The following is a 13,657-nucleotide window of genomic DNA, read 5'->3' as shown; positions in this document are numbered from 1 at the left end:
CAGGACACTGCTCGGGCCCTAGGGTTGGTAGCACTGCTAAGAAGAGGACACATCCTCTTCTGTACTCATCATTTTCCAGGCCTCAAGCACTGTGATTGACCTGTGTTATGTTCTGCGCTATACAGGGTTATCTAGGGTATTAAAAGACAGAATGTGCAACACTGGGGCTAATTGAGATACCTAGGTGTCAAGGATGTGTTGATGAAACACGGCAAATAGCTAACCTGGTATCTCAGCAGAGAGCTACCGTGGATCTGGCAGTATTATTACCTCCAGGTCAGCTCTGACCCTACTTGACCTAGCAGACACTGGAGTACATAGTATATGCCCTGCAGTGCTCCCTGTCTCAAGAAAACTGCACAGCACTGCCTCTGAGCTAGGGGAATGGGCCCAGTCTGTGTCCGTGGACTAGGAACTGTCAGCTCAGATAGTTCAGCTATGTATAATAGGATGCTAGCTGTAGAAAACACAAAAGAGGGGAGGAAATATCAATTCCATTTTAATGTTCTTCCTGCTCATGGCACCAGCATCACAGATTCTGATTATTGGAATCACTATTTTCTTTTACACAGACTCCTAACTTTCAGAATTATACGTGTGCCCTACGTGAAGTACAGATGCTGTATTTTTATTGCAATTTCAGTCATGTTCTTAAACTGTATTTGGAGTTCTGTATTGATACAGAAGTTTGAACCCTTCACTTAATCTTTTACTGTTGCAGCTTAAAAGTGTTTCCATCCTTGAAACTGTTTTGTCAAGTTATCTTATTTTCTCCTTCAAAAATTAAATAGTTAAAAAAATGTAATCCTGCTGTTGTTTGCATTTTCCAAAAATTAGGGTGTCTCGGTCCACTGTTTTCATTTTGCAGCAATGTGTAGTGCATATGTAAGGCATCCAGAGATGTTGCTAAATACATGTGGACGCATTTCTTTCAGGAGATAATAAATTATTAAATAAATACCTCAGTCAATACAGTCAAGCAGCCCAGAGTACAATACATTATATCTTACCAAGTAGCTGATGTGCTCCAAAAAAGGGATACAATGGCCAAAAGTGCATCTCTGGAGCCAGTGGATTTCCCTCTTGCTCTAGCACTAAGCAAGTTGGATATATTTATTGTGCATGTACGTAATATATAAGTAAGATGCTTTTCATGTTTTCGTGGAGATTTCTATTATGTAATTTGCTTAGTTTTATGCCTTGAAGCAGGACTGTAGAAATTATTATCTTATGTATCTAATTATTTTATATATAAATAATTGAAGCCCATGTTCCTAAGACACACAAAATTACCAAAAATGCATGCCTTAGAACTTCAGTTCTAAAAAAGAATTACTCTTACCATTAATGCAAATACAAGTAGGGCTTCTTCAAGAATCTGTAGATTTCACATTTAATCATAAAAATACTTTTAAGTAAATCTAACAACCAAAGGTTTTACATGTTTTTCCCTACTTCCGTTTACTTCACTCCCATTTGCAGTACTTAACTAGGCTTTTTTAACATCTAATTTTATAATAAGTTTATAATTTATGCTGATACAAGCTTTACTCTCTGATACAAGCGGAAGTTACGGCTCCAGTGGAAGTCCTACTATGCAGTTGGGCAACAGCCATTATAGCAGTGACAATGCAGTTGCTACTCATCAGGAGTTAAAAGAGAAACAGGTCAAGTAGGTCACTTGACTTGAGGACTTCACAAGAATAATACCAACACTGCGGGTGTTGGTGACTGTTGGTCGGTCACGAGCAGGTTGGTAGTGAACAACAGTCCTCAAACTTTGAGTTCTTCTTAACTCTTCCTCCTCAAGCAGTAGCTCTGGAGGAGCTCGCAATACTAGTTACAGTGCCCTGCCTAATACACACCTAAACATGCAGCAGCAGTGACTGAACTGTAAAATGTGAATTTTGCCATTCAAAGGCACTAATCACATTCAGTGTTATCAGTTTGGCAGGAAAAAAGAAGAATTCCTATGGAAATTATGCTGGCCAATTAATATTTTACAGTGGTGACCTTTGAAATCAATGGTTTTTAGCGTATGATGTCATTAATTTTAGGGTTAAAAGAGCTTGTCTGCAAGGTGGATAGTGAGCAGAACTTTTGATAAGTGACTTCTAGCTGTGATTTTGCTGTACTAGTCAACTGACAAGGAATTTTAATCTGAAAAGGTGGCACATGCTTCAGGTCTAGAATTGCCTCCTCCTTCCACCCCCTCTTTGTACAAAGTAGCTTCAAGGCACCATGTAAAAGATATCTATTTGATAAGACTTCTGGGTAGGGCTGAGAATACCACCCAAAAAGAAAAAGAATAGGATTTGCTCTTTTATCTGTCAGATACCATATAAATGTTTCCACTGTGTCAGGCTGCTGGTACACATTATAAGTTGGCTGTAAATGTAATTGCTTTATAGGCATCTGAGCTACATCCATTAAAATAACAAAGACAAAACTCAGATTTTTATGGGATTACAAAAACACTGTTGATGTATATGGTGGTTAGTATGTGTTGCAGTGAACACCTCACAGTATCATGGGTGAATTTAACCACTTGAATTTTAAAACTAGGATTTGGATTTAAATCTGAACTTGTCTACATGGTCTTTCTTTAAGTCAGTATTTCTCCTTTTGAAAGAACTAATTTTTGGCCATATTCTGTCTTCAGTCCCCATGAAAGAGGAAGGAAGAATAGTGATTGTCATATGAACTTCAGGATTTTTTTAATTATTAAGCTTTTTGCAGGGTGAATGAGGGAAACCATCTCTTGTGATTTGTATAGCTTAAAGAGACAGCCTTTTCCCTCTTAATGACTGCTGTAAACTATGACAGCGCTTCAGATTTCTGTCAAGGATCTGAGGAGTTTGACTGCTGCCTATTTCTGGTGAAAGAATATAAATCTTGAAAGTTAATCGGAGGGAACTGAGGAAACTATCTGAAGAAGAGATCAGTGCCCTGAAGGTGCTTGTTCTAGTGATGCAAGTGATGAGCACTAAGATTTCTGGAGCATTTCTAGAATACAGATAAAAGAAGGAATCAGTAAATATTTCAGTGAAATTTAGAAAAAAAAATTATATATAGTTGCTTCAAATCCATGTAACTTATTTTAATAAGTAACTGCTTCCATGGTTTTTAAGTTTTTAAATGGAGTTTTATTTTTTTACACAGTCTCACAACAGTGACAGCAATTGCTTACAGGGAAATAACACTTACTTTAGAGATTCCTTCCTGCAATTTAGTACTTTGAAAGAAGGACTTGAGACAGATGTTTCTGAGCAAGTAGAACAGAAGGAGTCCAAATAATTTGGAGAAACATTACTACAAAAATAAGTTGAAGCTAGAGGCTTTCCTCCTGCTGAAAGGGTTTTATTTACTGTAAAGTTCTTAAAAATTCTACCTTTAATCACTCACTGCAGAGAACTGAAGAAAGTAGATTTATGTAGCATACTTCAGCACTCAAAAAGTAGCAAAGAAAATCCGGAGACTCTTTTCTAGTGCCTGCAATTTCCTAAATCCCATGGCTAGGGAAAAATCAATTGATTTTGTATCAGGCTTCACTGTTGCAGATGTTATTTTGTGACTGCTGTTCTAAAGATAACATTTCAATAGTTCTGTCTTTGGAATAGACAAAGTAGATTTTTACTACAAGTTGCTGAGTTTGCAGATTTGGGGTTTATGTATAAAATTAAATAGAGTGCAAGGAATAAAATTGTCATTGGTTGTTCATTAAACAGTACTTCTGCTATATGTTAATTCTGAAATAAACTTAGGCTTTATTAAATTATGCTAAACATCAATAAAAAGGTAATACACACCTTATTTTTGCCTTGTTAGTAATTTTCATAAGGACTATACAGTGATGATAGTGCACTCTCTTATTTTTGTTAGTTTACATGCATCATAAAAATCAGTCATCTCCTAATTGGTTCTTCACAGAAAAAACGCTGACTTACGGTGTTCAAACATTATTTTGATAAGCTGTTTTGAGTACCATTTGTTACTACGAATTATGTTTTGTTTGAGCACTAAAATATTTTATTGTTAGGTCTGAATAACACTCAAGAACTGGTAATAAAGTATCTTGCAGTCTTTATACACAAACTAGATCACCTAGGAGGCTCAGTATCAGAATCTTCCAGTGCAAGAAAAAAACGGCTTCTTCAGGTTAAACCGCTAAATATCAAGTATGCTCACATTATTTTCTGCAGGAGGTATCTGCATGCTCCTCTTGTTCCTATGACCACACATTAATTCCCGAAGTTTGGGGTGAATATTTTTTTTCCATTGAAGTATGGAATAGGATGAGAGGATTGATAAACAAAAAAACAAAGCTGTCTGGATGGACATCAGATTGCTTATCTTGTTCTCATAAATGTCCAGTGCTCTCTAAACACAGCATTGAAGGGGATTCTGTTCTCCTTGCATCTTTCAGTGGCATAATGAGAGCCCACTTAGGACTTGCATCTCCCCAAATTAAATAGCAGCTCTCTCTTTTGACACAGTTAAGGTAGCACATTGATACTTTGGTCTCAGTACAAAGGAAGAAGTCACCTGAGAGTTCTGCTGTGGTCCAGTCTTCCACTGTCTGATGGCCTTTTCTGTACCTCTTCCTTCAGAGTTCTTGGGTGCTCAGATTTTGTCAGATTTTTTTCCTCAAAGAGTGTAACTAACCTGACTAAAGACTAAACCTTAAAACATGTTTGCTAATATCCTTAGACCATCATAGCTGCAGCAACACTTTTTTTTTCAGACTACCATCAATTTTTGACAGCATTGTCTTTTGGCAGAGGTGAACCAGTACTTCACTGTAAGAAAATCAGGCTGAGTGTCCCTGAATATTTTCATTTTATTTTTGCACATTTTGTTTATTTCCTTCTGAGTATTGCATGCCCAAAATAACATTTTTTTAATGATCAGAAGTTACTGCACTGTAGAGATTTATTGTCCTTCCATTTTTAGTGTGTGGTGTCCATTGATCATGGGACTTTGGCCACTTTTCACAAATAGCTTTAACTTATTATGAAGGTTGCTATGGGTTTCAAGTACTTCTTTCCAAGAAGAAAACTGTGCTACCATAAACAGCTGGGAAAAAAAATCCCACTCAGTTTCCTTTTCAGCTCTACTGTCTTTTACTGTAAGTCAAAGAATGCAGTAGGAAGCTCCTAAGAATTCTTCAAATAGTATCCAGCTATCATATTTTTTTTTGTACTTTTGCACAGCTTATTTAAAATTTGTCTTAACTTTTTTCACTCTCTTTTAAAAGACTTTAGTATAAATATTTGTAGCCACAACTACTTAGATTGCAGCACTGCCCAAAATTACCTTCATTCTATTTAAACACAGGGGAAGACAACTCTTCTCTGAAAAGAGAAGCCTGGGAAACAGGACTCCACAGTTCACTGCATTACTTTTGTTTTTAAATAGATGGAATTAGACTTGTCCTGAGTGTGTTTTCTAAGTTGTATTTGGTTTATAGGATGGCTTAGGAGGACCCAGAGCAAGGAAGGGAGAGGGGAGACTAGGAGAGGAACTTCTCGAAGACCTTAAATCCCTATCTTCCTCTCTCTCTCTTCTAACCCCCATATTTCAGATTTCTCTTGTCACCTCAAGGCAACAACTACAGGATTTATAAACATTTTAAATGGCGTACTACGTGTATTAGCCTGAGGAGTGCTACCTTTTAAAACCACACTGCAAAGTCTATTTCCACAATTTTCTTTTTTATCATAGAAATCTTCATTGACTCCTGCAGAAGAAGAGATTATGAACTTTCTTATTTTGTAGCTAGTATCAGCAAAATCAGTTGCAAATCAAAAAAATCTCCTGTGAATGCATTTTACACACTGTTCTCTTCCCACAAATTTTTGCAGTAGGTTCCTCCCACACACACACATACAAACACACACACACACTTGTGTAGCCCTTTTCATCTTGACTTTTTAAACATTTTAAAGGGAAGATTCATTAGCCTGCTTTGAAGCAGACATTAAGATAATATAGTTCCACGACTAAGACACAGTTGAGAGAGAGCCAGATTTTACTGCCCAGCCCTGTCAATTAGAGTTGAGGAGGGAAACACTTCTCAGCCTAAATTAAATCTCAAAATGGCCAGAAATCCATAAGGAGTCAATGCCCTTTGATAGCTCTTGAAAACAGAATAGCACCCAAGCAAGAGGTTTGATAATGCACAGACCTTGTGCTGTTTATCAGCAGAAGGTGGAGATTAAGCCACCAAAGAGAGTAGAGAAGCTTAGTGACATTTTAATGCCGATAATGAAACCAACAAACTGTTGAAACAAATTGCTTGTTGTTCCCGCTGCAGAGCTGAGACAGATACCTTCCTGCTTGCTGCAGGAGGGAGAATCATTGATTCTGAATCCATGGCACTTTAAGTTGAACTCTAAAATTGGTTCTGGAGTTGATGATGTTGAACTGCCACACTGTGTGTGTTGTGACATACGCGTTTAGGTACGTGTTCTAAAGTCATATCCTCACCTGTGTGTCTCTCTCTGGTATGTGTGACAGCTCTAAATGCACTTACATTTTCAAGGCTTTATTTGTACTGTCAGCACCAAGGAGCAAATACTTGCCTTTTTTCATCATCAGACCACTTTCTCACAGAGCACATTAGGTCTCCTGAGTACACACAGGCACCCGCCCTTTTTCTCTGGGTACCAAGTCAAGAAGTGTAAGCTAAATCCAGCCTGCCAGGCATGTGCCCTGTGCTGAAAATGAGAGAATTTATTCTGCCCTGCATGGTCAGAGTGAGCTTCATGGTGATGTACCTACCGGGTTTCCAGACAGCAGCTGTCTCGTGGCTGCTGGCTCAGAGTGCAGCCGGGTGAGTGTACAGCGAGAAGTGCAGCTGGCAGCCCACCGGTACCCAAGAGTGGCACTTCCATGTAGGGCACAGACTCTAGCCAGCCTATTTCAAAGTTACTACCCAGCATGTGACAAGTCTTCACTATGCAGACAGAAGAGGGAATGTGGGTCAGTTGCAAACAAAAAATAAATAAATAAAAAATAAAAACTCATTGGGGAGTATGTTGAGGAACGCAGCAGCAAATCAATACTGAGATTTTCCACTTATTAACTTTTCTGTACATGAACCTGAAACATTGTTATGGGTTTCTAGGTTTCCACTACTCCTAAAGGTGATCTTACTATCATAATTATTTTTAATACTCAGTCAACTGCTTGCTTTCCAATCAGTTAGATTTCTGTCTTCTTGCCTTTGGTAACTTTGAAGTTACCATAGTCACTTGTTCCTTTAAACTTAAGAAGTGCTTATCTGACACATCAGCAGCAATCCAAAACAGAATTTTTCCGGTCGTCATAAATGTAATAAACCACAATCACTCCCTTGCTGGGGGTTTGGAATTACAAGTCATCACTTTTGATTTGAAACATCAAAAATCTCATGTAAACATTTTACCTCAACTATATGGCTGTGGCATGCTTGGCGCCAGACTGTTAGACTTTTCCTCAGAAGTTTGGACTGCACTGTGTCACGCTTTGTGCTCTGGGACTACATACTGTCAAAGCATTCACAGTGAGTAAGGGTGTCCCAGCCTGGTCTTACATGAATGTGAACTTTAGCAGAAATTCTGGGAAAATACAAATTATTTATATATGTATCTAGACCTCCAACAAATGACAGCTGAAAATAGAGAGACCAATGAGGGTGAAAAGCTATATACCCCAATTCTTTTGTAATGTACCTGGTGGTGTTTTCCCATATTTTTCACAGGTTGAAGGCAGGAGACAGCTGAATGGCAGCATTTATGTTTTTTCAGAACAAGAGATTTTGGCCTTTGTTTATTTCTCTGTAGAAGGTGATACTTTCCACAAATGGCTGCAGAGAGATGTGCATATCAAGGATATTGGGTGTTTCAGATTGCTTTGATAAGAACAAGTATCCTACAAATCACTAGACAGGAAATGAAACATAGCACATTGTCTTAAACTATTTCCCTTAATAATAGTTTTTGCAAAACACCAACATAAATATCTGGTAGTCACGTTGCAGAAAGGCATTCAATGGTCCTTGTTCAGATACTTGAAGGTAAAAAGTAGTTAATTAGATTTCAGAGTTTAGCAGGCTTAGCAATGAAACAAATTTATGAAGAAAGGAGGTTGGCAGCTTTTTTGAGTTTTTGTTTGGAATTAGGGAAGGAATTGGAAAATAAAATTGTTCAGAATTTCTTTACTTTTATTAAAGAGTGAGCAGTCAGAGTTCGACCAGTTTGCTAAACGAACTCAGACTCTCACACTTCCTCTGCATGTAACTCTAGTACCCAAATTTTCTGTACGCATTCATTTCAGACAGAGGTTATAAACAGTGGGTTTCTCACCCACTCATTTCATACCAAGATTATAAACAGCTGAGTTTCAGGCATTCCGTAGAACTGCAATGCTCCATGACAGATAATGTAGCTATCGCTATTCTATCTCTGTTGCTAGTTCTGGAGTTTCTCCTCTTGCACTGTCTGCCTGGCCAGCCACATCAGAAATCCCTGCTCCCGAGCTCTGCTGTCTCTTCCAGTGCTTAGGCTTGTACTCACATCCCATCTCCTACCAGTTTTTTTCTACAGGCACATTCAACCTCTGATATTTTTCACTTGAACTGGGATTAATGTATCACAAAATTAATTGAAGGCAATCTAAATTTCTTTGTAACTGCCATTTCCTAGATTAGTCATATGGCCAAAGATGTATACAGAAGCTAAAGACTGTGTATGAGCTTGATTGTTGTATGTAATTATTGGCCTGAAGACTGGGATTGTTTCATTTCTGTGGTGTAGAATTATACTTTCTTGCTTGCTTTATACTAGCCTCTGTGGTTGTCAAGCAGTCCTTGAAGATGTAAAGATTTTTGTTTAAATAATAAAAAATGAAACACATTGAGCTTAAATCAAAAGTATTCAGCTTGTGTCAGCTGAATAACAAAAGATATTCTGAGCACCTGGAAGGTATTCATAAATAGTAATAGTCAGAACAATAATTAATGAGTATTTAATATGCAGAACAAAATACTGTTTAGTAATTAAGTACCACCTTGAATCTCAGGATCTGGAAAGCACCTTATTAGTATAAATGAATGAAAATTTCTATAATTTTACTCTCTTTGAGACAGATAATTACTACCACAGCTTTCAAGAACGGAGTACTTGAAATTTATAGCTTGTCCAATATCAGACTAAGAATTAGACACAACCTCGTAATATTTAATTCTGAATATGAGGAAACCAGTGAGTTATAGAGAAACAGTAGATCAACATTTGCATTCACCTTTCTGAGAAGAATTACAAAATGTGTTATTTAGAGATGTAGGCATTACACACAGGATGTTGAGGTCTCATATGTACCTGTGAGGAAGGGCTGAGAGGATGGTGCTTGCACAGCTTGGAGGAGAGGTGGCTTCAGGGCAGGGGGGGCCTAACAGCAGCCCCCAATACCTACAGGGAGGTTGTCGGTAAGACAGAGCCAGGCTCGTCACAGTGGTGCATGGTGGGAGGACAGAGACAATGGGTTTAAGTAGAAACAAGGGAGAGCGAGGCTGGATATGAGAAGCAATCTCTTCACCGGGTGGACAGTGGAGAGTGCTTAGGGGAGCAGGTTGCCCAGAGAGGCTGTGCATTCTCAGTCCTTGGAAGTTTTCAGGACCCAACTGCATCAAGCCCTGTGCAACCTGCTCTGACCCCACAGCTGACCCTGCTTGAGCTGGAGGTTGGACTAGAGACCTCCGAGGTTGCTTCCAACCTGATTATCCTATGACCCTACAATACTACATCTGTCAAATGCAACAGTTGCTCCATTAATACCTGGCAACTATACTAGTGTGTAGTTTAAGTCCTAAAACTGCAAATTCCTACTCCTGCAAGTGGATTTAGTGATACCAATAGTCCCAGTGAGGTTGACAGGATTGCTGGCAAGAATAAGGCATTGAAAGATCACATCACTAGTCTGGAAACCACTTTTCTTTTGGTTTTTGTTCAGAGACTGGACACGTCTTCCCTGAAAAACCTCTACCATCAAACAAATTATTTGAAAGGCAAAAACATTATTCCTTTGGTATTTGTGGTTTTACATGCTAACTTCCGGTCTTTACAAACAGGTTATTCCCCCTAATTGCCATGTGAAAAGCCATGATTAACACAGGGGAAATTGATTTACTTTATAATTGAAACTGCTGTCAAATAAAATGTGCCATAATAGAGGAAAAACTAATTACTTCTCAGTTTTAGTAACCTTAGATATCAATAGGATGTAAATCAAACTAAGAAAGTGGTCTTTGTTGTAGTTGTTGCTATTATTGTTGTTCTTTTAAACCACATGATGTTCCTCTGACAGAACTGTTTAAATTTTTCTTTGAAATTTCACCCTTTGCTCTTGCCACAGATTTGCAACCAATGTGATAACCTGTTTCTACAGGGATTTATTTTCATGTACCAGTATCCCCTCTGTTTTTACAGGTGGACAAAAAAAATACATTTGCTTGACAGGGTTATTTTCAACCTACAATAACAAAACTGTCTGGTAAAAAGAAAAGTGGATATTCAGCACTTATAAGTTAATTTAATTTGTAGAAATGTAATTGAGCAACCAAGACAGATTTCTATCTGCTAGAAATTTTCAAGTGAGCTTTCGGTAGAGGGCTTAGGCAGCTTTGCATTGCTAACAAGAAGGCTGAACTTTTCTCTTTGTGTCACTACTTGAGTAATGGAAAATTGATAATTTAGTTACTTCCTCTGTGCAAGAGTTGCATCCCATTAAGTCTCTTATCAGGCTATTTCATGTAGAATATGAGTTGTGTTTTATGGAGAAGCATTTCTAATTCCAGAGCAGGTCAGACCATAACTGCAAGTTTAGCAGAGAGCTTTTAATTTAAAAAGGAGTGGTTACTGAGTAATGCACTCACACACAATCAAGAGTAGCTGGGAGCTGAGTTTTGGGGATGAGCATATTTCTCTCAGGAATTCTTGTGTATCATTACTTGGCCACTTCTCTTACAAATCATAGACTTGCAGATAATCTTAGCAGAATAATGCATGCTGATTTTCTCTTTGAGAAATACTGAAACCCACACACTTAAAGAAGGCTAATTTACATCCAGAATACTTGCTTAAAATTGAAACTCAAATCTTTGAAAAAAGGTAATTTCAACTTCCTCTATCTGGGATTATTTCCTAAAAAAATGTCTCTCATAACATAAACCCCGAATTCTCTATATGATCTGGTTTTGGCACATTCAGTTGCAGCTTCTTAGCTTCAACATGATCCAAATTCCAATATTATATCTGATTCTCTTTCTGCTTCATTTTCATAATACACCTGGAGTCCTCTGTATTTATTTGAACAGTAAGCCAGTATTCCTCATGCCTAATGAATGTTTTCGGACTCAATATTATTAGTTTCCTCCATGTGTTTTATCAGAGGATGGTCTATTGCACGTGCTTACCTACTTGATATGAAAGTGTACCCTGCTGAGCAGTAGTTGTTTTACTCTCAACTTAAAGCAATAAGACCGAAGTGTTGAAGGACTTGGTATTTGTAATGTTTAAAAAAATTATATATTTTTGGACCTCTACTGTAAATACCTTATATGAACTACCTTTTTTTGATGGACTTTTTTGTCAGTATCTGTGTATATTTTCAAAATGCATGATTTTTACATTTTTATTTTCAATCTGTTCTTTCAATTAGTGATATGTGGTTGGAATGCCCTTCTTTTATAGCGAAGTTAGCCTGCCAGGATCTGTGCCATTTCAAAGTTTATGAAAATTTTCAACTATGGTTGGAAGATAATTTAATATTGCATAATTTATCACTGACAATTTCTGTTGAAAAAACTAATATTTTGCAATAAATCTCTGGTTTTGAATATTTTAGTGAAATTGAGAAGGGGGCAAGAAAAGGGTTAAGAATCTTTTCAAATCAATTTTAATTGTAGTTTATTTTACATTTGCAGTTCAATAGTGAGCATTATGACCTTGATACAGCAATCTTATACTAAAGAGATTGGTGTGTGGGCTAAATGCCTCAGTGTATTACTAATTTTGTAATAAACTTCCTTTGTAATAGCTGTTAGCCTCAGAAAAGTATTTTCCATTTGTAGATGTTTGGATGCTTTAGAAAGGGTGTAAATGTCACTGTTCCATTTCACCAATGTTGCAGATTGATACTTATTGAAGATTTCAAGTTAATTTTACCATGGAAAGCTCTTGGTGCAGAGAAATAATGATAACATGAAAAAAAATTTACTCAAGGTTACACAACAGTTCATTGGAAAGGCTTAGAGTAGAAGCCAGGTTGCCTGACTATTATTGCAGGCTTTCCTCTATAGCCTGCTTTCAGCATTTGATAGAGAATTCTGCTTAAAAATCAAATAAAAAATATGTTTCAACATTTTAAACCTATTTTTCATATATCAGAATATATGTGTGCTTCCTAGGGTCCTTACCAAGGATCCTTTTTATTTATTTATTTATTTTATTTTGCTTTATTCTTTGCTTTGTTTCATGTCTATTCAGTTTTATTTATTCCATGTTTTCTTTTTGTTTTGTTTTTGTTTTTAGTTGTGTCTGGTAAGTTGAAATTTTATTGGCCATCTTCTAGTCATCGTATCACTGTGACGGGAACTTCTCCTCCCCTTCCCATCCATCCCCTTCCATGTCCTTCAACCAGTCAGCTCCCACCTTTTACTTGTTATTGACAAGACACATCGCACAGAATAAATTCTGCATGAAGTATGGGTAACTTAATGGCAAAGAGAAAGGTAATGGGTTGCTAACTTTCTGTTTTTACATGATGTAATGAGTCAAAACCTAATGTCTTCTTCCTTCAGTGACTGCATTAGTTGAACTTCAAAGTGTTCTATAAAAAATTATTTTTGTTTTAAAGATCTCAAGGATAGAAGTTGTTCTTTCCTTAAGTGGATTATTTCAGCATCTTTTACAATATATTCATCACATACCACACGTATGTGACCTAAGGTGTGAAAGCAAACTGAAGTTAAAAAAAAGACAGTGAAAATGCTTCCAGTACAGAGAACATTGAATGGCATTTAATAATGAAGTTTCACTTTGCCCTGTTTTAATTCTTGTGACATTGAAGCTAACAGGATTTTTATTATTTACCATAATGGCATTTAGAATAATATGCATATGCATATTATGCATATATATTTAGAATAATATACATACAAAATACATATTTAGAATAATATCTAGAGAAAGATATACCTATTTACATTTTATAAATTCTACCATGGTTACGTGGAAGACTGAATTTCCCTTCATTTTTTGTGTTCAGTCATCCATGAACGGTTCTCTTCAGGTACTAGAATCACAAGCATTCATCTCTTCCTCCAGTGGTTAGAACCATTTTAATCTCTTTATAGCTGTACCCATTCTCAATTTCAACGAAATCTGAAACCTTATAAATCCTATGCACTAGCACAGGATTTAGAAACCCTCAGTTTCATGTTGTGTGGCATTGTGTCACAGATTACTACAGAACCAGCCAAGACCTAAATTTAACTATATGCTAAATTTATTCTTGTTATTAGAATCCAACAGCATAACAAAGCTGCTTCACCCTCATCTCCATTTTCCCCATCGTACCTTACAACCCTGTGGCAAACCCACAACAGTTTTACCTT

General features: G+C 37.0%; 1 protein-coding gene across 1 annotated transcript in view; it reads left to right on the top strand.

The window, feature by feature from the left end:
- ROBO1 (roundabout, axon guidance receptor, homolog 1 (Drosophila)) overlaps positions 1-13,657 on the top strand; it is a 658,904-nt gene that overhangs the window by 580,640 nt on the left and 64,607 nt on the right. Inside the window, exon 8 of the mRNA XM_010567233.1 lies at positions 12,573-12,581. Within this exon, the coding sequence (XP_010565535.1) occupies positions 12,573-12,581 (9 nt within the window). The remainder of the gene's footprint in view (positions 1-12,572; positions 12,582-13,657) is intronic.

Source organism: Haliaeetus leucocephalus, unplaced genomic scaffold (genome assembly GCF_000737465.1).
Source record: "Haliaeetus leucocephalus isolate CR32 unplaced genomic scaffold, Haliaeetus_leucocephalus-4.0 Scaffold228, whole genome shotgun sequence".
Taxonomy (NCBI): domain Eukaryota; kingdom Metazoa; phylum Chordata; class Aves; order Accipitriformes; family Accipitridae; genus Haliaeetus; species Haliaeetus leucocephalus.
Note: the sequence above shows the minus strand (reverse complement) of the source record. Positions and strands in the feature narration are given on the sequence as shown.